General features: G+C 39.2%; 1 protein-coding gene across 9 annotated transcripts in view; it reads right to left on the bottom strand.

Moving 5' to 3' along the window:
* The window catches only part of ATG13 (autophagy related 13), a 54,592-nt gene that overhangs the window by 15,921 nt on the left and 13,475 nt on the right, over positions 1-25,196 (bottom strand). For all 9 annotated transcript variants that reach the window (XM_058688821.1, XM_058688823.1, XM_058688820.1 and 6 more), the window contains 5 exons: positions 10,716-10,797; positions 9,671-9,751; positions 9,117-9,236; positions 5,805-5,851; positions 4,511-4,651 (listed from right to left, as the gene is read on the bottom strand). In XM_058688821.1, coding sequence (XP_058544804.1) covers positions 4,511-4,651; positions 5,805-5,851; positions 9,117-9,236; positions 9,671-9,751; positions 10,716-10,784 — 458 coding nt within the window. In that variant the 5' untranslated portion in view covers positions 10,785-10,797. The remainder of the gene's footprint in view (positions 1-4,510; positions 4,652-5,804; positions 5,852-9,116; positions 9,237-9,670; positions 9,752-10,715; positions 10,798-25,196) is intronic.

Raw genomic sequence — 25,196 nt, 5'->3', positions numbered from 1 at the left:
ATAAATACTATAGAAATAAGGTTGGCAAATAGATCTGGAACTACTACTAGAAAGTACTAGACTTTTTTTTTTTTTTTTTAGGTATGTTCAGCATACAAAATTATATTAGTATCAGATGTAAATATAATGATTAAATATTTAGTTACATTACAAATTATCACAGTAAGTCTAGTTAATATCCATCACCATACAGACAGAAGCTTTTTTCCTTGTGATGAGAACACTGAAGATCTCCTTTCTTAGCAACTTTCAAATATGCAATAGAAGGTATCAGATTTTGAAGAGTGGTCTTCAATTAATGGGAGTTCTCCATGCTTGTCACAAGTCATTCCAAAGTGAACACACTAGAACACCATGGGGTGCCTGGGTGGCTCAGTCAGTTAAGTGTCCGACCCTTGATTTCAGCTCAGGCCGTGATCTCATGGTTGGTAGTCCAGGCCTCGCACTGGGCTCTGTATTGTCAGTGTTTCAGATCTTCTGTCTTCCTTTCACTCTGCCCTTCCCCAGCTCACACAATCTCTCTCTCTCTCAAAAATAAATAAACTTAAAAAAATTAGGAAATCTTTTCCACTGTAGAATAATTACATAAGACTATTCTGAAAATATAAAGATAGAAGCACAGCAGAACCTTTCTTTGAATTGCCCTGGGAAGGCCTATCTATATTAGCTAAAAGTCTGAGCTATAAAACATTACAAACTATACTACATAACATTATATTTTTCAAGTAATGTTAAAAATTAAACACAGACATGGCAGTTTGTTCAATTAAACGCTAAGCTCTAACAATGTATAAAGCCCTATGGTTAGGTGTTAGGCATGAGATAAGGAGAATGTAGGGATGAGATTCAGGATAAATCTGAAGCCTAGGACTCACAAATTATAATCTGTAATGGGAGAAAAGAAATGTATATAAATAACTGAAATACATGCACCAAAGTGACAGATACCATAAAACAGGGGTCAGCAAACTTTCATTAAAAGGATCATATATTTTAGGCTTGTGGGCCATATAGTCTGAAGCAGACTACTCAGCTTTGCTGTTGTCCTGCAAAAGTAGCCACTGATAATACACAAATGAAAGGGGTGGCTGGGTTCTAAAATAACTTTTATTTTGCAGTACCTGGCTGGCTCAGGTGAATCTTGGGGTCTTGAGTTCGAGCCCCATGTTGAGTCTTTTGTAGAGATTATTAAAAAAAAAAAAAAAAAAAACTTAAAAAAATAATAAAATAACTTTATAAAAACAAACAGATGGTCTGCTGCCCACAGTTTGCTGATTCCTGCCATAAAGTAATACAGGAATGATGTCAATGAAATGCTGCAAACATATTTTGCTAGTAACCTTCTAATAAAAAAATATTCAGTACCCATTTGGGGGCACCTGGGTGGTTCAGTCAGTTAAGCATCTGATTCTTGATTTTGGCTCAGGTCATGAGCTCACTGTTGTGGGGTCACGCCCTATGTTAGCCTGCCCCCCGCTGGGCATGGAGGCTGCTTGGAATTCTTTCTCTCCCTCTCCCTTAGCCCCTCCCTGCCTGTGTTCTGGCTCTCTCAAAAACAAAACAAAACAAAACAAAACAAACCCTAAAAAAAACCACACACACACACACACACACACACACACACACACACACACACACCAAAAAAACCTCAATACCCATCTGAATATTGGGTACAGTGTTCTAAGTAACCTAATTATCTAACCTTTTTCTTGGCTATATATTTTTTAATGTTTATTTATTTGGGGGGGGGGCAGAGAGGCACCAACTGAGCCACCCAGATGCCCCTATTATTTTTTTCTTTTTTCTTTAATTTTTTTTTTTATTACGTTTCTTTATTTTTGAGAGGCAGAGAGAGACAGAGCATGAATAGGGGAGGAGCAGAGAGAGAGAGAGACACAGAATCTGAAGCAGGCTCCGGGCTCTGAGCTGTCAGCCCAGAGCCCGACACGGGGCTCAAACCCACGAACTGTGAGATTGTGACCTGAGCTGAAGTCGGACATTCAACCGACTGAGCCACCCAGGCGCCCCCCCTATTATTTTTTTTAATGTTTATTTATTTTTGAGAGAGAGAGAGAGCACGCATGTACACACACGTGTGTACACACACACACACACATACACACACGCACAGGGAAGAGAGAATCACAAGCAGGTTCCACTCCACACTCAGCACAGCACAGAGCCTGACGTGGGGCGGGGCTCGATCTCACAACCTCAACAAGATCACAACCTGAGCTGATATCCCCAGTCAGATGCTTAACTGACTGAGCCACCCACATGCCCCCTGGCTATATTCTTTATACCATTCAGATGCTGAGTAAAAATTTTTTTCACAGATAGTAGACAATAATTTACTTTAATTCAGTCTTGATGAACAACAAATTCAGAATGAATTGTTATAATGATGTAATTCTAAACTGACATGATCAAATCTGTAGGGCCAGGGAAAAAATGATAATATAGCTTAAAATAAAGAAAAGGCTATTATTCTTTAATGATATAAGACTATACTGTCACCCTGGGTTTGTTTTTTTAATTCTTTTTATGTTTATTTATTTTTGAGAGAGAGACAGAGCACGAGCAGAGGAGGGGCAGAGAGAGAGGGAGACACAGAATCTGAAGCAACTCCAGGCTCTGAGCTGTCAGCACAGAGCCTGACGCGGAGCTCAAACTCATGGACAGTGAGATCATGACCTGAGCTGAAATTGGACACTTAACTGACTGAGCCACCCAGGTGCCCCTCTACCCTGTTAAAAACAGTATAAAAAGGGAGAAAAAAATAGACAATTCTACATCTGAGACCACCCATTTCTCTATGGTTTAAACTATAGTTATCGGTATCCAAACGCACTCATAAATGATAAACTGTAAGCAATAAATACTGTATTACTGCAGAGACACAGACTAAAGGAAGACTTTAAACACTGGTAATGAAAAGGACTAGGAGTCCTAGTTAACTAAGCTGATAACTAGTAGTGTAGTATGGCTACTTACAAAAGAACCAAAGTGAAGAGGGCTTAGCATAAGAGTTAGAAAGTGATCTGTTATATTTGACTAAAAGTCCAGTAATTTTCAAATGGAATACTCAACCTGAAACTTGGGAAGACTACAGAGAAGACAACAAAAATATTTTAAAGATGTTAAAAATAAACACAAGTAAGATTGCTAGATCACTGCTAAGAAAATTACAGAATGACTCGATAACTATTCTCAGGTAGTAAATTGTTTCAACGTAACTAGTTAAGTCTCTAATCCTTAGTCCTTCCATCCTGCTATACTAATTTCTCCTCACAATCAGCTCTATACATATAAGCCAAAGGCTTACAAATGGCTCATTACTAATATGCCAAAAGAGTCTTGGGTGATTTGGGAACTCCTGGCTTTCCATGCTCTGCTCTCACACTTTCCTACTTACCCGTTTTACCACCACTCAGGTCCATCTGACAACCTGAGTACAGCTCAGATCCCATCCCCCACTTCTATGCCTTGCTATCTTTTGCCCTCCTTACCTGGAATGATCATTCTCTCTCAGTTCTACCAGCTGAAATTCTCCCTGCTTCAAGGTCTAGCTTGAATGCCACTTTCTCCAGGAAGCCTGTCTGGTTTCTCCCACCTGGAACAAACTTTCCCTCCTTGTGTTCACCTAGTACTTTTTTCCTGATACTGCTATGTAGTTTTCCAATCCTGCTTTTTATTAAAAAGCTGTTTCCCCATTAGATTAGAAACACCTATAGGGCAGGGCATCTGTATAATTCTTCCTTGGGCCTAGCACAATGCTTGCATTAAAAAGGCACTCAATAGGGGCGCCTGGGTGGCTCGGTCGGTTAAGCGTCCGACTTCGGCTCAGGTCATGATCTCACGGTCCGTGAGTTCGAGCCCCGTGTCAGGCTCTGTGCTGACAGCTCAGAGCCTGGAGCCTGTTTCAGATTCTGTGTCTCCCTCTCTCTCTGCCCCTCCCCTGTTCATGCTCTGTCTCTCTCTGTCTCAAAAATAAAATAAAAACGTTAAAAAAAAATTTTTTTTTAAAGGCACTCAATAAATATGTGTTGAGGTGAACTACCAAGGGAAATACTCTCAGAACTATTGATGAGTTTTTTATATCCACAGACAACTAATTAAAACCAAATTGAAAAAAACCAAATTGAATTGGCAGGCTGTTAGACAAAATTTAATTCCGAAATGTAGAAGGCTGTGGAATCTTCCCAGGATAGCCTGTTTTAAAGTCTTAAACTCCTTTTTCAGCTTTGAGATGTGCATCAGTAGAACCGCAAAATCTACTCCACAGGACTCATGACTGTGCACAGACAAAAGGACCAAGAACCTGGTAGCTTCAGAAAATGGAGCTTCACAAAAGAGGAGGGATAGATAATCATAGTAAAGCTATAGCATCAACTATCCAAGAAACCATCTATTCAAAATTAATCACAGAATACCCATATGCTGGTCAGACAATGTGCAAAGTGACAAAGCTAATGAGTGAATCGAGAAGGTGAGCAGCTACGTTGTTTACCTGTACAATATGACATATTCATGCCCCTGTTTTCTGGAGAGTCTGTAAGCTGGTGTGACCCTAGTTATGGCAAGGAGGGACTTCAGCAGCAGTGACAGTCTGTTGTACACCGTGTAGGAAACTTTAATCTCTTTATCACACCTGAGAAACACACAGACACTATCAGCATTCACCTATTCAACTAACATAAAACCAAGAAATGCACAGACACAGAGGTGTTAGTTATGTTCTGTCTAGTGACTGAGATTAACCTGCTAGTATTATTCATAAATTCTGACAGAATATAACCTGCTTTGCAGTCCAAATATACCTTTCACAGAAGATTGCAGTCAACAAAGACAATTGCAAATTAAGCATGGGAACTGTGTAAGATGAAATTTATCATTAAAATATGTTCTGAACTAAAAGTGCAATTAGAGTTCTATCAGTTTATCAACAGATTATTGATGTAAGCAAAAGTTTTTACTTTCTCATACTCTAGAACTAGGCAGATAGATCTCAAAAGGCACCTGCTGTATTTCTTTCCCGATTTGAAGCAGTTATCTAAGAAATAAAGCTACAGACTCAAAAAAAGTAATTCAACACTGCAATTATACTATTGAAGGTGCAAACAATTTCAATATGCTATCTTATGAGCTATCTACCTCTATACATCCAATAGGAATCTGGAGAAAAGTGTGTTTGGTATTAAAATTTTGGACTATAGCCTGTCAACTGCTTTCTATTTAAGAAAGAAAAATAATGCCCACACCCCACATACTTATTAAGATTTTTCTTTTGATGTGTTGCTATTTCCTCAATTTTCCTATATACTGTTCTAGAAAACTAAAGCTTCAGGCAGGAAGCAAGCTAATCTTCCTTGAAAGAAGAAAATGGAAAAGGAAAATAACAGGCATTTCCAATCCATGACCAACACAGGGTGTAAGAAAGGAGTAGGGAAGGGAAATCTGCCACACAGAAAAAAAGACAAAACACAGCAGTCATGTTACAAGAGTTCGCAAGGGATTTAATCAGAGAACTAGCTGTACTCTGGGAAAACAACAAATCTTTTTGAGCCTTTGCTCTGCTCCTTTCCCTGTGGTGTCTGGTCTGGCCGGACTGACCTCCCTCTGAAGGTCATCTCTGTGCCTGGGCTGGAAGCCAAGCATGAGGCAAACTGTAGCAAAGAGCTATTGGCTTTGTTAAGTGGGAAGAACACCCTCCACAACTGATAACAAAGCCCTGCTTTTCACATGATGTCATCTGTTTTATTCTCAGCTACCGCAACCATGGACCCTAAAACAGGAGTACTTACTTTTCATTCATTTCAAGACACCAAATTTCTAGCTCCATGGAATCGCCCTGTGGATGGGACATTGAAAGATATTTCAGTTTTATTTGGTTTTTAAAAATTATTTACTCTTATTACAAAGCACTATACAGTCACTATAAAAATGTGGAAAATTGGGGCGCCTGGGTGGCGCAGTCGGTTGGGCGTCCGACTTCAGCCAGGTCACGATCTCGCAGTCCGTGGGTTCGAGCCCCGTGTCAGGCTCTGGGCTGATGGCTCAGAGCCTGGAGCCTGTTTCCGATTCTGTGTCTCCCTCTCTCTCTGCCCCTCCCCTGTTCATGCTCTGTCTCTCTCTGTCCCAAAAATAAATAAATGTTGGAAAAAAAAAAATTAAAAAAAAAATGTGGAAAATATAAATAAAGCAAAAAAAAAAATCAATTTATAATCTAATCAGCTACTTTAATAAATGATGTGAGGGGTTCCTGGCTGGCTCAGTTGGAAGAGCATGTAGCTCTTGATCTTGGGTGTAGAAATTACTTAAACAAATAAACTTAAAAAATAAAGTGAGGGGCGCCCGGGTGGCGCAGTCGGTTAAGCGTCCGACTTCAGCCAGGTCACGATCTCGCGGTCCGTGAGTTCGAGCCCCGCGTCGGGCTCTGGGCTGATGGCTCGGAGCCTGGAGCCTGTTTCCGATTCTGTGTCTCCCTCTCTCTCTGCCCCTCCCCCGTTCATGCTCTGTCTCTCTCTGTCCCAAAAATAAATAAAAAAAAAAAATAAATAAAATAAAGTGAGATTATACTATATATGCTATTTTTTATCATTTTTATTAATAAATGTAACATGAAATTTCCCTATAATTAAAAATTCCATACCATTTTTAATGGCTGCATAGTATTCCACCATATGAGCATCATTTTATCAAATCAGTCCCCCTGTACGTGGACATATAAGTTATTTCTAATCTTTCACTATTACAGACAAAACTGTGATAAATATCCTTGAGACTAAAACTTTGTCCTCACCCTGAATTAGTTTCTTAAGGCAAATTTTCAGAATTAGCGCTGTTAAAGAGTATTCTTTTTTTTTTTTTTATGTTTATTTATTTTGAGAGAGGGAGGGTGGGCAGGGGAGGAGCAGAGAGAAAGAGAGAATCCCAAGTAGGCTTCTTGTTACCAGTGTACAGCCTGATGCAGGGTTTGATCCCTGAACTGTGAGATCATGATACGAGCCAAAATCAAGAGTTGGACACTCAACCAACTAACCCACCCAGGTGCCCCAAGAGTATTTATGCTTCTAAGACTTTTGTTATGTATATCCAAATTGCTCTTCAGAAAGGCCAATACTTCAAATGATGGAGACAGCCTTTCCCTCCAATTCTACAGGGGATATTTTTAGGTGACGCCCACAGTTAAGGAATACCTTAACAAGCTGCTTGCTTAAAAATCTTTTTAGCTGTGTAATGTCTTCAGCCAAACTGTTCAGTCTTTCTCTGGTACTCTGAACAGACTTAGCCTAGTGGGTGGGAAAGAAAAACAGACTAAAGCCAGAATCCCTCAACCCTGTAACACTCTTGTGTGCCACTCAGTGAGAAGAATAGTCACACACTTTTGAAGACAAGTAACCTTATTACCAATCAACTGGAAGAGAGCTATTCTTTTAGGTTTGGGAGTAAGCTTAGGTTAGTTTGTGGAATAGCGAACTTGTTCTAGATCAAACTGAAATATGTACCCTTAATATATCCTTTTCATCATACTGTCATTTTTAAATGGCATGATAAATTTTGAATTCCCCTGCTCCCCAAAATCAAGGGATGGCTAACTAGTCGGAAGTATCCAAAACAAGTTGATGCAGTTTGTCTAGGATGATAAGAACATTTTATACTCAGATTGTACCTGGAAAAGGAAAATAATTCTTCTAGAGATTCCTTTAGGACTCGCTATGGATCACTAAGGAAAATAATTCATAGTACAAACTGGCAATTCAATGAAGAATAGGAAGTTTTGTTTTTGTGGGGTGCTAAAGTTTCCATGGAATAAGTACTAACATCATTCATTCAACAAAATTCATGGAGAGGCTACTATGGGCCATCCCAGGCACTGTGCTAGGCATACAAAAGAGATGATTTAGTTACATCCTGCTTCATTTCAAAAAGAATTTAAAGGGTACCTGGGTGGCTCAGTCAGTTTAGTGTCCGACTTCAGCTCAGATCATGATCTCACGGTTCATGGGTTCAGGCCCCACATCAGGCTCTGTGCTGACAGCTTGGAGCCTAGAGCCTGCTTCAGGTTCTGTGTCTCCCTCACTCTCTGCCCCTCCCCCACTCACATTCTGTCTGTCTCTCTTAAAAATAAATAAACATTAAAAAAAAAGAATTTGAAGAACTACAAAGATAAATAAGATGTGGTATAACCACTGACCTCAAGAATAAAAGTGTTTGTAAAGTATGAACAGGAACATGTAATGATCACCTACTTTATGTTAGGCACTTTATAAATAAGTATTAAGTGAGAAAATAGGGGCACCTGGGTAGCTCAGTCGGTTAGGCATCTGCTCTTGATTTCGCCTCAAGTCATGATCTAACAGTTAGTGGGGTCGAGCCCTCATTGGACTCTGCACTGATAGCATGGAGCCTGCTTGGGATCCTCTCTCTCCCTTTCTCTCTGTCCCTACCTCATGCACATGCACATATGCTCTCTCTCTCAAAATATAAATAAATAAATAAATAAATAAATAAATAAAATAACATAGCCTTGTAAGACTATGAAGTGTCATGTTAGTTTGGTGGTGTTGGTGGGGGTGGAGTTAAGTAATTTGGCCAAAGTCACTCAGCTAGGATCTGAACTTGTGTCTGTGTAGCTCTAAACTCCAATTGCCTTTTATTATACCATGCAGCTTCACAATCTTATAGTGGAAATAGATGAATAAACATACTAGTAACAATATCTGCCTCGATCCTGGTGTGAAATAAGGTAAAATCACAACACACCAGGAAAAAAAACCTAGAAAAATCACAATACATCAAGTTATACTTTAGGATCAATGTAAATAAAACACATAGGAAGTCTAAAAAAAGTAGTTACCTCTCCCCCAAGAATCGGGGGGATTATCAAGAGCATGTGAGTCTTAAAGGATAAGTAAAAACATTTCATCTATAGAGGATATATATGAAGGACAAAGAGCCTACTCCAAGTGTTTGGGAGAATAAGTAAAAAAAGTATGACCTCCTCAGAGAATGCTAAGTTCAGAGAGAGAAGGGGCAGGAATGAGGCTGAGTTGAAACTGGAATGTGAAGACCTCTGGTGCCAAGTGAAAACACCACCCTGGTCATAACCTTACCTCAGAAGTCTTGAGTGAGATCTCCACGCACATCGATCTCCCAACGGCAGGCAGCTGTCCTGCCAGGGCCTTTTTTGCTTCATGTGTAACCTCTGGGATATCTTTGATTGCTAAATTGAACTAGAAAACAAAAGAGACTGTGTGAAACACTCACAAAAAACATTATGGAAACATAAAGCAGTAAGATGGTTATGTTGGGTAATGCATGCATTGCTTTGAGTGATTGAAGCCATTCATTCATTTCTCTCTTGCCCAGAAGAGACATCCTACATCAAAGCCCTAAAACTCAGGTTGAGAGAGCTAATGACTTATTACAAAGATTAGTTAACAAGATATTTTTGTTCTCTAAAGTCTAAGCTTTTCACCTACTGCAGCAGAAAGCCGAGAACCAAACAAACCTAGGACTAACATTTGACCTAGTGAATGGATCAAATGGAATTACTGTTTTAATGTTATGATTTAGTAATACTATAGATAGTATTCATTCCTACTGCATTAGGATTCCTTGTAACAGACACCATAGTATATCCCTTAACAAAAAACGGGAATTTTACCCAGTCTGAACCCGTCGGGGATGAAGATGAACGAGTACAAATCTTCTCACCAAGTCGAGCCTGGACAATCACTTGGACAGTCTGAAAAAAAGCAAACAAACAACCAAATCAAAGATGAAGAGTCTTAAATTGATTTGGTTCACAATCAGGGTTCACATCCTCTGAATGCAGGGTTAAAAAGATGCCAATGATCATAACTATACTGTAGGAAAGGGTAGGATTTTAAAATTGAAGGACGGATAGAAAGAACACTATACAAAACTAATACTGCAAATATTCTTGAGGGCATAATGTCAACCAACTAGAGGAATTTCAGTTCAAGGCTTGGGATCTATAATATTCTCACATGGCAGAAGGAAGTTTGCACATGGTGTCTCTGACTTTCATAAAGAAACAAGTCCAACCATAGGTTTAAATATTCACTGCCGTACACTTATGTAATCATAGTAGATTTAAACCAAGGATTCCACAATTATTCATATCATTTGGCCCATATGGCAAAAGTCTCCCAACTAATTTTACAACCTGAATCTACAGCATGGATTGTTTTTTTACATGGTAATCGTGAGAAAAAGCGATAAAGGTGGAAATGATTTTTAGATTTAGGAAAATATAACTTCTAAAGCATTCAAAATTCAGTTTTAATTCCTCATTTATCCAGAAGGAAATAATAAATGGAAGTTGGACATTTCAGAGTTAGTTGACGGTTTGGGAAAGATGCCCAAAATGATGTCCATTCCAGTCCACAGTCTTTGTTCCCAACCCAAGGGAACATACTGTGCCAATAACCTGGCATAATAGTTTGACATTTCTGCAAACAGCCTTACAAAAAAAATTTTTTTTTGAACAAGTAGCTGTGGAAAATTGGAAGTTACTTTTTAGTTACACCCCCAGTACCGCCCCCAAACTTCACAGTTTGGTTTACAACAGACAGAAGTATCCCTTAAAATGGGCAAGCTGCAAGCTGTTATTCTATATTTCCAAAAAGGGAGAAGCACGGAAGTTATTTCTAACAGTTCTGAGTTCAAGAGAATAGACATATTACCTTGAGGGCAAAAAATTTAATAAACTTGTCCAGGTCCTTTCTGTCCTGGGAATTGAGATCAGTTTCCATTGCCTATAGGAATCTAAAACAGAAAAAAAAAGTGTTGAAAAATGTGACTAATATCTTTTAAATTCAAAGCATACAGAGATGGTATTGTCTAGCTGTGCAAACAATCATGTGGGAGGGGAAAAAAAAAATCTCCCCCTAAGATACCAAAGTAAAAAGTATTAAGATACTATCTTGTGAGGAAAATAAATTCCACACAAAGAAATAAATCTAGAGACCTAAACAATGAACAAGACAAGCCATTTTACCTGCATCTGAAACTTTAAGCTTGAAATATAACTTATTGATTAAAAAAAGTTCTACTACCTAGCATACTGAAGATGTTTATTTAATTTATTAAATATATTTTTAATTTTAGAGAGAGAGAGGAGGGGAGAGGGGTGGGGAGGGGGAGAGAGAAAAAGAGAGAGGGGGAGGGAGGGAAAAAGGAAGGGAGAGAGAGAATTTTAAGCAGGTTCCATGCTCAGTGTGGAATCCAACACGGAGCTCAGTCCCATGACCCTGGGATCATGAGCTGGGCTGAAATCAAGAGTCAGATGTTCAACTGACTGAGCCACCCAGATGCCCCATGAAGACTGTTTTTTTGCCTTTTTTTTTGTTTTTTTAATATTAAAAAATGTTTGGGGCTCCTGGGTGGCTCAGTCAGTTGGCGTCTGACTTCAGCTCAGGTCATGCGCTGTGGCTTGTCGGTTCGAGCCACACGTCAGGCTCTGTGCTGACAGCTCAGAGCCTGGAGCTGCTTCAGATTCTATGTCTCCTCATCTCTCTGCCCCTCCCATGCGTGTGCTCTGTCTCTCTTGGTCTCTCAATAATAAATAAACATTAAAAAAAAAAATTTTTTTTTTTTAATGTTTATTTGGGGGGGGGGGGTGCTGAGAGAGAGAGAGAGAGAGAGAGAGAGAGAGAGAGAGATAGGGAGAGAGAGAACCCCAAGCAGGCTCCATACTGTCAGCACAGAGCCTGACGAGGGGCTTGATCTTATGAACTGAGAGATCATGACCTGAGCTGAAATCAAGAGTTGTACACTTAACCCACGGAGTCACCCATACACCCAGAGGACTAAATTTTAACAAGATAAAAACTTTGTTAAAACAAAATGAGATCATTTATATTCCTTCAAAGGGCCACTAAATCAGTTGAACTTTTGGGGGTTTATGGACCCCTTTTGATAATCTGAAAACAAGGCTTTCTCCATAAAAATGCACATATATAGAAATGTTTGGATATAATTTCATGGGGTTCTTGGATTTCATGGGGCACACCATAGCCCCCTCAGGCTGAAATTGTTTGAGATGGGGCTGGCATGAGGAAAAAAGCATTTAGGGAGAGAAGAACTTGAACGAAGAATATCAGCGACAGAGAACAAAATGGATTTGGGACGATTAAGTATTCCAGTTTTCCAAAGAATTGTGTATGGATAGGGAAGCAGTGTGGCTGGCTGGGGCCAGATCATGAGAATCCTGAATGCAATGCTAGAGCCTGATGTGCACCTAGTACACCAGAAATGGTAGCCTCCTCAAGACTTAGGAGGGAAGGAATTAACATAGTGAGGGTGCTAGCATCCTCTGAATGGTGCTTTAGAAAGATAGCTTTGCTGCCATGTTGCAGAAAAGGTTTCAGTATGAAAAGCAGGGAAACCGTTAATTCCCTGGTAATAATGAAGGCTTGTGGTCATGGCTAAAACTCTACTACAGACATGGTTTCAAATAGTATGGATGGAGATACTTTAAAGGAAGAGCCGGCAGGATTTAAGGACTGACTACAAAAAATTTAACTGGTTTCAGTTAACAATAAGCAAGGAAGCCAGAAGGAGAGCTAGTTTCAAGGAAAAATATAAACAAAAGAAGAGAGGTGAAACAGGAAAAATTTTAAATTGAGGTATAATACCGTACACAAAATTAAATTCAAAATGGATGAAAGACCTACATGTGAGACAGGAAACTATCAAAATCCTAGAGGAGAATACAGGAAGTAACCTCTTGGACTCTGGCCAGAGCAATTTCTCACTAGACACATCAGTAAAGGCAAGGGAAACAAAAGCAAACATGAACTACTGGGACTTCATCAAGATAAAAAGCTTCTACACAGCAAAGGAAACACTCAAAGAAACTAAAAGGGAACCTTCAGAATGGGAGAAGATATTTGCAAATGATATATCTGACAAAGGGTTAGTATTCAAAATCTATAAACAACTTATCAAATTCAACACCCCAAAAACAAATAATCCAGTGAAGAAATGGGTAGAAGACATGAATAGACATTTTTCCAAAGAAGACATGCAGATGGTTAACAGACACATGAGAAAATGCCCAACCTTGGGGCGCCTGGGTAGCTCAGTCGGTTAAGCGGCCGACTTCAGCTCAGGTCATGATCTCTCAGTCCGTGAGTTCGAGCCCCGCGTCGGGCTCTGTGCTGACCGCTCAGAGCCTGGAGCCTGTTTCGGATTCTGTGTCTCCCTCTCTCTGACCCTCCCCCGTTCATGCTCTGTCTCTCCCTGTCTCAAAGATAAATAAACGTTAAAAAAAATTTTAAAAAAAAATGCCCAACCTCACTTATCAGGGAAATACAAATCAAAACGATGACAAGATACCACCTCACACCTGTCAGACTGACTAAAATTAACAACAGGAAATAAGAGATGTTGGTGAGAATGCAGAGAAGGGGAAAACCTCTTACACTGTTGGTGGGAATGCAAACTGGTGTAGACACTCTGGAAAACAGTATGGAGGTTCCTCAAAAGTTAAAAATAGAACTACCCTATGATCCAGCAATTGCACTACTGGGTAGTTACCCAAAGGACACAAAAATACTGATTCAAAGGGATACACGAATCCCCATATTTATAGTTGCATTATCAACAATAGCCAAACTATGGATGTCCATCGATTGATGAATGGATAAAGAAGATGTGGTATATACATACAGTGGAATATTACTCAGACATAAAAAAGACTGAATCTTGACATTTGCAACGACATGGATGGAGCTACAGTGTTTTATGTTAAGTGAAATAAATCAGAGAAAGACAAACATCATATGATTTCACTAATATGTGGAATTTAAGAAATGAAACAGATGAACATAGGGGCGAAAAAAGAAAGAGGCAAGCCATAAAACAGACTCTTAACTATGGAGAACAAACTTAGGGTTGATGGTGGGAGCTGGGTGGGGAGATGGGTTAAATGGGTGACGGGGATTAAGGAGGGAGTTTGTAGTGATGAGCACTGGAAGTTACATGTAAGTGATGAATCACTAAATTCTACTCCTGAAGCTATATTACATTCTATGTTAACTAACTGGAATTTAAATAAAAACTTGAAATTACAAAAAAATATAAAAATAAAGATGAGGTATAACTTACATGTAGTGAAATGCACAAATCTTGGGTATACAGCTCAAAAAATATTTTGTTTTCATTTCTATTTCAACACATAATACATAATTTTGTATATATACATGCAAATAACCACAAGTCAGATCAAGTTATAGAACATTTCCAATACTCCAGAGGGCTCCTTTGTGTCCTCTCAGTCAATAAACTCACCAAAAAGGAACCATTATGCTTACCTCTATCATCATAGATCAGTCTTATCTATTTTGACAAATTGTTCCATTTATATAAATGGAATCAAACAATATTAACTTTTTTGTGGGTAGCTTCCTTTATTCAAATCATGCCTGTGAGATTCGTTTATAATGTTGTATGTAGCACTTTATTCTTTTTTCACTGCTATGTTGCACTCCACTTCATGAATATACCATAAACTATAAATTCCAGGCTGATAAACATTTGGGTTGTTTCCTGTTTTTAGCAAGATTTTTACACAAGTCTTTTGGTGGATGTAAACACTCACTGTCATCAGAAACCCAGGAGTGTTAATGTTGGGTCACAGAGTATACATATTTAGTGTTTTTTTAAATGTTTACCTTAGAGAGAGAGAGAGAGAGAGAAAGAGAACGCAAGCGGGGAGGGGCAGAGAGAGTGGGGGACAGAGGCCTGCATAAAGCAGGCCCTGCATGCAACAGGCCTGAGGCGGGGCTCAAACCCATGAACTGGAGATGATTACCTGAGTTGAAGCCATTCAACTGACTGAGCCATCCAGGCACCCCCATAAACTTAAACAGACACCGACAGTTTTCTAGAATCTGTACCAAGGTACACTCTCACCAGCAGTGTATGAGAGTTCCAGCGGCTCCACATCTATACTACGATAATACTTGGTACTACTAATTCTTTAATTTTAGCCATCCTGGTAAGGGTGTGGTAGTATCTCATTTAATCTGTATTAAATGATTAGTGATTAAATGACCACTGAATTTTCCCTACTAGCACCTTTTCATGTTTACTAGCCATTTGGAAATCCTCTTTAATGAAGTACTAGTTCAAGCCTTTTGCCTATTTAAAAAATTAGGTTATCTTTTTCTTACTGAATTGTAGAAGTTTCTAAAATATATATAGTAGATATAAATACTTTGTTGAATATATACTGTAAATATCTTCTCCCAGTTTGTGGTTTGCCTTTCTTACGACATCTTTTTCGTGAGAATCTGAATATACTAACAGACAAAGGCCAGACTACATATATAAAAATAGAGCTCTGACTGACAACCTGCAGAAACCAGCCCAGGAAGGAAGCCAAACTAATATCTTCGCCACCTAGTGCAAGAAGCCAACCTACTACCTACAGTAACCAGTCAAGGAAGGCAGACTATCTCTAGCAAGTAGTCCAGGAAGCCGAACAATAACCCCTGTAAAAAGCCCCGGTCAATACCTGGTTAATAACTGACAGCTTCCCCAATTTCTGTCCCTGCTTCCAACTTAGGAAAGCCAAATATGCATCCCTAACCGACCACATCCCTAACCAAGCCCCAACTTGTGGTTAGGCTGCCTACAGTGTTCCTATGCCAATAACCCCAAATCAGGACATACCTGAAGCTTTGTCTTTTTTCCACTTTTTTCCACTGGTCTACCTGCCTGTGAGTCTCTGCCAGTGCAAGTGATGGTGGCTAACTCCCCTGCCATGACAAGCTCTGATTAAATGGCCTTCACCTGTTCTTAATCTGTGGCGTTTCTTTATTTCTACATTAAAAGCAGCCTTACTGAGGTATAACTGGCAATAAACAATATCTGGAAGTGTAAGACATGGTAAGTTTTGACATATATTTGTAACTGTAAAACCACTACCACAAAATAGTGAACATCTCTATCCCTAAGTTGCCTCATATTCCTTTGTAACGCCTCCTTCCGGCCCCTCCTCAATGCCCCATCCCTAGGTAATCGCTGCCATGCTTTTTATCACTATAGATCCCTATCTGTATTTTCTAGAGTTTTATACAAATTAGACCACACAGTATGTACTCTTTGGCTTCTTTCACTTAGCATAATTATTTGGAGGTTTACCCATGTTGTGTTCCACGTTCATAGCTTATCCCTTTTTATTGCTGAGTGGTATCCTCTTATGGAGTCTTTGAAAGTGATTAAAAGAGGTTCTTAAACTTTTTAAGTCCAATTTCTCAACTCTTTTCAGCACTCCTTTGTGCTCTGTTGAAAAATTTTGCTGATCTCAAACTCATGAAAATCTTCTACATTTTCTTCCAAAAATGTTATTGTTTACATTTCATGTTTCGATTCATGATCCATCATAAATTAATTTTTCTTGTAGTATAAGTTTGGGGTTGAGGATCATTATTTTTAGTCTTAGCCAATCAGCTCAGACTATATAATAGATTGAATTAGAAACACCAGAAGATCTATCTGAAAATGCCCAATTTGTAACTAATGAAAAGACTAAGACTGAGGTTAAAGTAGGAAGGGAGAAGTAGAAGAAGTAGACATTCTCCAAAAAGAAGAAATAGTTTAAAAACTATAGCAGTACATAAAATTACCATGGAAGATAACAGAAAAAAAAAAAAAATAACGAAGGCCACCAGAAAATATTGGCATAAAAGAACCATAAAGAGAAATGCAAGAACTAATCGGAGAAATAGGAGGCAAAAAGACTTCTGAGCTGTTATTACTGAAATCAAGAGGAAATAAGTTTCAAAATTGAAGCGATGGCCAAATAATATAAAGCTCTTGTGGAAGAGGCAAAACTTTACCTCTACCCATCGTAGGTTTTCAGCTGGGCCTCTTTAACAAAAATACAGATTAATAAGAGGAAAAAACCAATTTATCAACACCTGCAGTGCACATCTCACAAGAGAAACCTCAACAGAAAAATAATTCAATACGGTGGCTTAGAACTGTTGCTTATATGGGATCTTCAACAAAGAATGGTAAATTTCTAGAAAAATGATGGGACAAAGGAAAGCAGTTCTTCCAAGGGCGGCAAACTGTAGGAAGGTATAAATATATGGGAGGAAACTAATGGAGTAAGGGGTGTTGGCAGATTCCACTGGTACCTTCTCTGAGCTGGTAAGAGTCTGCCTCCAGGAAAAGGAGAATTTATATCTCACCTTTATGCAGAAAAGCAGAAGGTAAAGAAAGGTTCTCCTCCATTTGCTGCTTAATTGCCTTAATTTTGATCTGTCAAAATAATTTTTATATTGAAGAGACATATTTTGGAGTGACACATTCTGATTTCCTTTATTCTTGAGGTGAGAAAAAGGGCACTGGACTTGGCGGCATGTTGCTAATAACCTTTGAGAGGATTGGTTCTCAGAGTGGTGGTGATTCAACTGGCTTCTGAGAAGTTGTACAGAAAAAGACCTCAAGGTGTTGTTGAAAGGATTTTCTCTGTAGCACAGGGCTATCTGAGCAAATTTATGTGGGGTGGGGGGAAGAAACCAATGAAGGAGAAATAAAATACCTGAGAAGAAACAATCCCCGGACTCAGAAGCCACAGGAGAGTCCACTGGGAACAAGGACAGGTTAAAGCCTAAAGTGATGCAAATTATAAGGGATTTACCTTTTGGAGACTACCATTTGTATGTCTGACAGCGTTTAAAACATACCACCCACCTTCAGACCTTCCTAATTGTGGTTAAAAATAACACAAACAAATGTTATGGTAAAAATTAAAAAACAAAAAACTTTTAAAGGGCTAAACTGCTTACAGCCCTGAAGCAACCCAGCAACAGATCTGAGATAAGAATAGTCCTGGAGGATTGCACTGCCCTTATTTTATACTGAAGTGGGGAACTGTGTTCCCACCACCAGAACTTCAACCAATGCAAACATAATAGCACAATGACTCTTGTGACTTTTTGTACCACTGTAAGCACTAAAAGGATTATGTAGCTAGAGTTAGTTACTGAGCCAAAAGGGTGAGATCTCGACTGGGGAAAAAGTTATCTATCTCACAGGCATCAGAGTTTGTTGTTCCCTCAGGCCTTGTCTATCACACAGTTAGTTCACAGGCTACAACAGGAATGTAATACAAAGTCTACCTTACGTCTTACTTTTTGCAAAATCCCTTGAGTGTTCCAAGGAATACAAAGGGGAAACTTGGAACAAACATTAAAAAGAGACCTACAATTGAATTCTGTCCTTTTTTCTGCCCTTTACTAATACTAGCCAGTTACTAAATCCTTCAAGCTCTTGTTTCTGCAAACTCCTTTATATCTGCTACTCTTTCATTTCCAAAGATACCACCTTAATCCAGGTCTCATTTCTTATCTGGAATAGACTCATTTGGTTAGTTACTCTCCATTTGAAGAGGATCAGGATATGCCATCCCAAAATAAGCCACTTTGGCAAAAAGTTTATTTTTAGCTGAAGACATTTGAGATTCAACAGATGTAGAAAGAAACCTTCTCGGGCTTCCCTTATCTGACTAAAAGCAGAAACTTCAGAGAAATGAGGACAGCCATAAATTCCCATTTCAGGTTGGCATCTATTCCCAAGAGAGAGATCAGGAGTAGACCTACCATAAATCCTCTCTCTGGGGGAAGTTTCATGGTCATGAAGAAAAGGGAAAGACCATTTGCACCTACCTAAACAAATATCATCACAAACTTTCTTATCACCCATTTCTTCTCCTAAAAACTCATTTGTTTTTTCGAAAAAACCTTTTTTGCTCTTCCCATAAAAGCCTCTTCTCCTAGGCACCTTTCTCTTATTCAGTTAGGTATATAAGTCCCAAATTCTAGCCACCTGGGTTATTCATCGCTGAGCACCCCTATGGTTGCTAATTAGTCTTGTGTCAGTTTACGTTGCAGGCCCCCAAGTACTAAATGTAAGAGTGTATAGGAAAAGTTTTCCTCCCCAACACCTTCTAGGTTACACTGTAAACCTCAGGCAAACTGCTAAAAGACTAGTCTAAGCATGATGTCATTATATTGCTCCTATGCTCCAGAAATTTTGACAAACTCCTCAGTCTGACCTTCAAGATTCCCCAAGCAAAGTCAGCAGGAAAAACAGGTGAAGTGATTTTGAAACGGTGATCAGAGGCTTACTGGCACATTTAGGAAAGATCTCAGTCGCTAAAACTACCAAATAAATGGTGATCCAGAACCAGTGTCTAGTCCTTGTATGTACATGCTCAGAAAACTAATTTTGTTAGTTCAGTCGAGGTTTTGAGAACAACTTCAGTTACAAGAGACTGCTTATACACCACAAATCCAATTTTTTGAAAAATAAAATTGCTAAGTGGATGGAAAGAGAAGCATCAAGACATCAACATACTGCCTTTCCTAAAAGGAGACAATTTTGCGAAATTAAAATCATGTTGGATGGCGAACTGGTATCATCCCAGTATGAGGTCCATGTATCTTTCTCTCCCTCAGGGACAAGCAAGTTGGAATTCGACCACCAAGAACCAAGAGAACCTTCTCACTTGACAATGTATGTATTCGACTTTCTTTTAAGACACTGCCAACCATGGCTCAAGTTAGTCATTGTCACCAACAGTTACAACTGCCAAAATACATTAAGGGTGGAGGCCCTCTGATAGGGTGGGTTTTAAGGCAGTACATCAGCTGCTAGAGGACTGAGGCAAAGTAGGGCTTTTATGTTATCACTTAGTTCAAGTCAAGGCCATTTTACCAATTAGCACCCTCATCTCTCAATTACATTGCAAACTCTGCTGCAGAAGTTTAAATTTCTTATCCCTTTCCTGATAATATGCTGAATATGTAAGTTAATTAGAGCTCCTTACCTCTTTATTAAATTTTTCGCCCTAGGGACATAACCTAATTACTGTATATAATTTCAGATATTTACAAAAAATTCTATGTGGTTCCCACCAACATAAATTTGATTAAATTTATCAAGTGTCATCTTTTACAAAATGGCTTAACTAGGTCAAAAATATATTTACACATCATAATCCTCCAACAATTACTGCTTCCCATCAAGCTTAATCAACACCTATTTTCCCCAGACTCACCACTTACAGCTTTGCCTTCCTGAGAAATAACCTCAGTTAAGGCCTTTGTTCAAGATTTGAAATATTTAAGAAATAACAAAAAATTATTTACCGGGCCTTGAATAGCAATTTCAATTTAGCAACATTCTCTGCACATCATTTTCATTAATAGAAATTCAAAACAACAAATAAGTCTTTGAGGTTCCCAAAGTGTTTAGAACAGGTAGAGACTTATACCATAATAAATTGTTTTTAAACAAGTACCAAAAATATAATAAATCAGAATGTGTGGTGTATATATGCCATGGAATATTATTCAGCCTTAAAAAGGAAGGAAATTCTGGGGTGCCTGGGCGGCTCAGTTGGTTGAGTGTCCAACTTCGGTTCAGGTCATGATCTCACAGTCCATGGGTTTGAGCCCTGCATCGGGCTCTGTGATGACAGCTTAGAGCCTGGAGCCTGCTTCAGATTCTGTGTCTCCCTCTCTCTCTCTGCCCCTCCCCCTCTTGTGTTCTCTCTCTCTCTCTCTCTCTCTCTCTCAAAAATAAATAAACATTAAAAAAAAAAAAAAAAAAGGAAGGAAATTCTGACACATGCTACAACATGGATGAACTTTGAGGACATTAAGTGAAATAAGCCAGTCACAAAAGGACAAATGCTGTAGGATAGCACTTTTATGAGGCACTTAGAGTGGTCAAAATCATGGTCAGAAAGTGTAGTAGCAGTTGTCACGAGCTGGAGAGGAGGAGAGAACAGGAAGTTAGTGTTTAACAAGTATAGAGTTTCAGTTTTACAAGATGAAGAGATATGGGGTTGGACGGTGGGGATGGCTACATAGCAATGTGCATGTATTTATTTAATACCACTGAACTGTACACTTAAAAATGGTTAAGGTGGTAAATTTTATATTATTTGTATTTCAACACAACAGCAACAAAAGAAAATATGCCATTAAATTAATTCTCCCATTGTTATGTAATGGATGTAGGTAATCATCAACCTCCAAATACTAGACAGAAGTTTCTTTATCACTGCTCCAGTGCAAAATATATAATCAACTAAGGGAAAAGCACACTTAATCCGATAGGCAGGTTCTCTAGATCTTTTACTTTCAAACAAATGTTAATTTTAATTAAAAAAAAAAACTGTTCTACTTAAATAGGCAGATAAACATTTATCTCAACTATTTTCCCAATCTCTAGTTAAAAACACAGAACTATAAAGGTTGTAAATAAATATTTCCTTTTATAGGAAATAACAAATGAAAGCTATCAACAAAACACTGGGGAAAAAAGTAAGCAGACTGGTTAAGTATAAAGGTTTCCATGCTTATGTTTACTTCTGCTCACTCCTAAAACAAAACAACAAAGAATGGGGGAGGGGGTGCTTAAAAAGCATACACACAGATCAGAAGATGAGGCATGGAGATATCAGGCATGGAGATGACAGCATCACAGTTCTGGAAGATGGAAACCGGAAGAAACACATGAGTGAGGAGTGCAGAGCTGATATTCCAAGCCAGCCACAGGGCAAATCCAAAACAAAGCAAGTTCATCTGAACCAAAGAACCCAAGAAAGGTTAAGGAATGAGAGGTACCAGAACTCTCTTAATGTAGAATGGCAGATGGGGCTGAAAACAGGAGGATTATCTTAAGAGCCCACAGAAGAAGCAGTCAGACCCTACTCTGAGCCCTACCCTGCTTTCATAACTCCACTCAGGGCAGAACTGCCCTTCCTCTCTAATTTTAGAGGACCGGACATTAATTTTTTTTGAAACCATGAATCAGAAAACATGCTGGACTTCAGGGTGATTGGGTGGCTCAGTTACCTAGGCGTTTGACTCTTGCTTTCGACTTGAGTCATGATCTCATGGTTTGTGAGTTCGAGCCCTCAACAGGGCTCTGTGCTGACAGTGCAGAGCCTGATTCTCTCTGCCCCTCGGCCTCTCTCTCAAAAATAAACAAACATTAAAAAAAAAAAAGCATGCTCAGGGCGCCTGAGTAGCTCAGTCAGTTAAGCATCTGACTTCGGCTCAGGTCATGATCTCGTGGTCCGTGAGTTCAAGCCCCACATCTGGCTCTGTGCTGACAGCTCAGAACCTGGAGCCTTCTTCAGATTCTGTGTCTCCCTCTCTCTCTGCCTCTCCCCTGTTCACACTCTGTCTCTGTCTCCCTCTCAAAACTAAATAAACATTAAAAAATTAAAAAAAAAAAAAAAGCATGCTGGACTTCAAGGATCAGATCCATATGAGGCACTCCCACTCCCATCTCCGAAGCCCCCTTCTTCACTTAGCTTGAAAAACACTGGCAGCCATGTTGGAGGCTTTCATCAAATGACTGGTGATCCCTTGGCTGTCCCATTCACACTTGAACATGAAGCACCAAAAAGACAGCAGAAACTCAGGTGTATGAGTGAGGTTGGTTAACTGGTGGGGCTCACAGAGGATCATCAGGAACAAGCTGCACCCCCCCCCCCCAATATTTTCAATTGAAAGAAACCTCAAGTGTCAGTATATAGAGGTTTGGCCCTCTGAGGACACTGAATTTTCCCCAGAGAAGCTTCTAAGAACCCTTGTCCTGCTGGGGACAAGTTTTCAATTCTTTATATGGTAAGCGTATGTTTAATTTTGGGTAGGGGAATGGGTGAAACAGGTAAAAGAGATTAAGAGATACAAACTTCCAGTTATAAAATAAATCACAGGGATGAAAAGTACAGCATAGGAAATACAGTCAGTAATACTGTAATAAATCTATATGGTAACCTTGAATGTATATCTCATTTCATGAATGACATACAGTGCTAAGTATCTTCTCATATAATTCTTTGCCATTTGTGTATCTTTGATGAGAGGTCTCTTAAGGTCTTTGGTCCATTTTTTTAATGGGGTTGTTTTCTTATTGTTGAGATTTAAGAATTCTTTGTATATTTTGAATAAGTCTTTCATCAGATGTGTCTTTTGCAAATATTCTAGTCTGTGTCTTGTCTTCTAATTCTCTTGATAACTTTAGTTCTTTTTTTTGAAAAGCAATTTATATATGGAACTAATCTAATATTGAACAGTTAACACTTCCTTGATTTATTTTAAGGATGACTATTATTAACCAAATTCAGTTGTTTTGAGTAACGACTCCTGACAAACTAACAATATTGCTTTCATATTTATATAATGCTTATTTCTATTCACATAAATTACAAAATAGTAACCTCAAAAACTATTTTTTAAATGTTTATTCATTTTTGAGAGAGAGAGCATGAGCAGGGGAGGGGCAGAGAGAAAGGGGGACAAAGGATCTGAGGCGGGCTCAGTACTGACAGCAAGAAGCCTGATTGCGGGGCTCAAACTCACAAACTGCGAGATCATGACCTGAGCCAAAGTCAGATGCTTAACCGACTGAGCCACGCAGGCACCCTAACCTTAAAAACTACTAAAAAGTGGGGCGCCTGGGTGGCGCAGTCGGTTAAGCGTCCGACTTCAGCCAGGTCACGATCTCGCGGTCCGTGAGTTCGAGCCCCGCGTCAGGCTCTGGGCTGATGGCTCGGAGCCTGGAGCCTGTTTCTGATTCTGTGTCTCCCTCTCTCTCTGCCCCTCCCCTGTTCATGCTCTGTCTCTCTCTGTCCCAAAAAATAAATAAAAAAACGTTGGAAAAAAAAAAAAAAAAAAAAAAACTACTAAAAAGTAATGGTTGGGGGGGGGGGGGGTGGCCCGGGGTGGTTCAGTCAAATATCCGACTCCTGATTTCGGTTCAAGTCATGATCTCGAGGTTCATGAGTTTGAGCCCACATGGGGCTCCACACTGACAGTGCAGAGCCTGCTTGGGATTCTCTCTCCATCTCTCTCTCTGCCTCTCCCCTGATCATGAACACGTGCATGTGCTCTCTCTCAAATAAACTAAAAAAGAGAGAGAGATAATAGTATATTTTGCCTATAATTAAAAAAATAAATTACTGGGGCACCTGGGTGGCTCAGTTGGTTTGAGCAACTGACTTGATTTCGGCTCAGGTCGATTTCAGGGTCCTGGAATGGAGCCCCACATTGAGCTTTGTGCTGAGCATGGAGCCTGCTTAAGATTCTCTCTCTCAGGGGGCACCTGGGTGGCTCAGTTGGTGAACCATCCAACTCCAGCTCAGTCATTATCTCATGGTTCATGAGTTCAAGCCCCACCCATGTCAGGCTCTGTGCTGACAGCTCAGACCCTGGAGCCTGCTTTGGATTCTGTGTCTCCCTCCTTCTGTGCCCCAACACTACTCACACTATCTCTCTCACAAATAATTAAATAAATAAATATTAAAAAAAAAAAAAAAAAAAAAAGATTCTCTCTCTCGGGGTGCCTGAGTAACTCAGTCAGTTAAGCCTCTAACGCTTGATTTCGGCTCAGGTCATGATCTCAGGGTTCATGAGTTCTAGCCCTGCATCGGGCTCTGTGTTAACAGTGTGAAGCCTGTCTGGAATTCTCTCTCTCCTCCTCCCCTGCTCTCCCTCTCTCAAAATAAATAAACTTAAAAACATAATAAAATGTTAAAAAATTAAACTCATGTTTACATGCAAGAATATGTAGATCTGTGGAGCACTGAAATTAAAACTCACAATTTTATATTTACTTTTCCAGCTAACAGTGAAAGATCAAAGACAATCTTTTCTTGCCAGTCATTTTTTCTACAGCAAGTATTTTCACATTTTCCTCAACAAAGGTTTCAAAGGCAGATGTATAAGAAATGGGTGAAGATTAAATACTTCTTCACAGTAGATTGTCAGGTAATAAGTGTATAATAAATAACAAAATTACAAAAATCACCATTTGCATCTATTATAGAATAAGTGACCCAAAATATCACCAGTGGATGATAAAAATCACTGGGTGAAAGTTTGCTGGCAAATGGAATATTTACACAATCTTCCCACAGATTACTTGTTAGTTACAGAGAAGTCTGGCAGTCAGAATCTTAACAAAGTGATCAAAGAAACATACCAACAATTGAAAAGTTGACATTATATTTTTCTTGATGTGATGTAGTAGGAAGGACATATTACCTAGGTGGCTTTCCTGCTAAAACTATGTAACCTGAATGTAAGCATGAAGAAGCAATCAGATGAGCTTAGGCATTTTAT

Source organism: Neofelis nebulosa, chromosome 10, assembly GCF_028018385.1.
Source record: "Neofelis nebulosa isolate mNeoNeb1 chromosome 10, mNeoNeb1.pri, whole genome shotgun sequence".
In the NCBI taxonomy this organism is placed as follows: domain Eukaryota; kingdom Metazoa; phylum Chordata; class Mammalia; order Carnivora; family Felidae; genus Neofelis; species Neofelis nebulosa.
The sequence above is the reverse complement of the archived record's forward strand: the minus strand, read 5'-3'. Positions and strand labels throughout refer to the sequence as shown.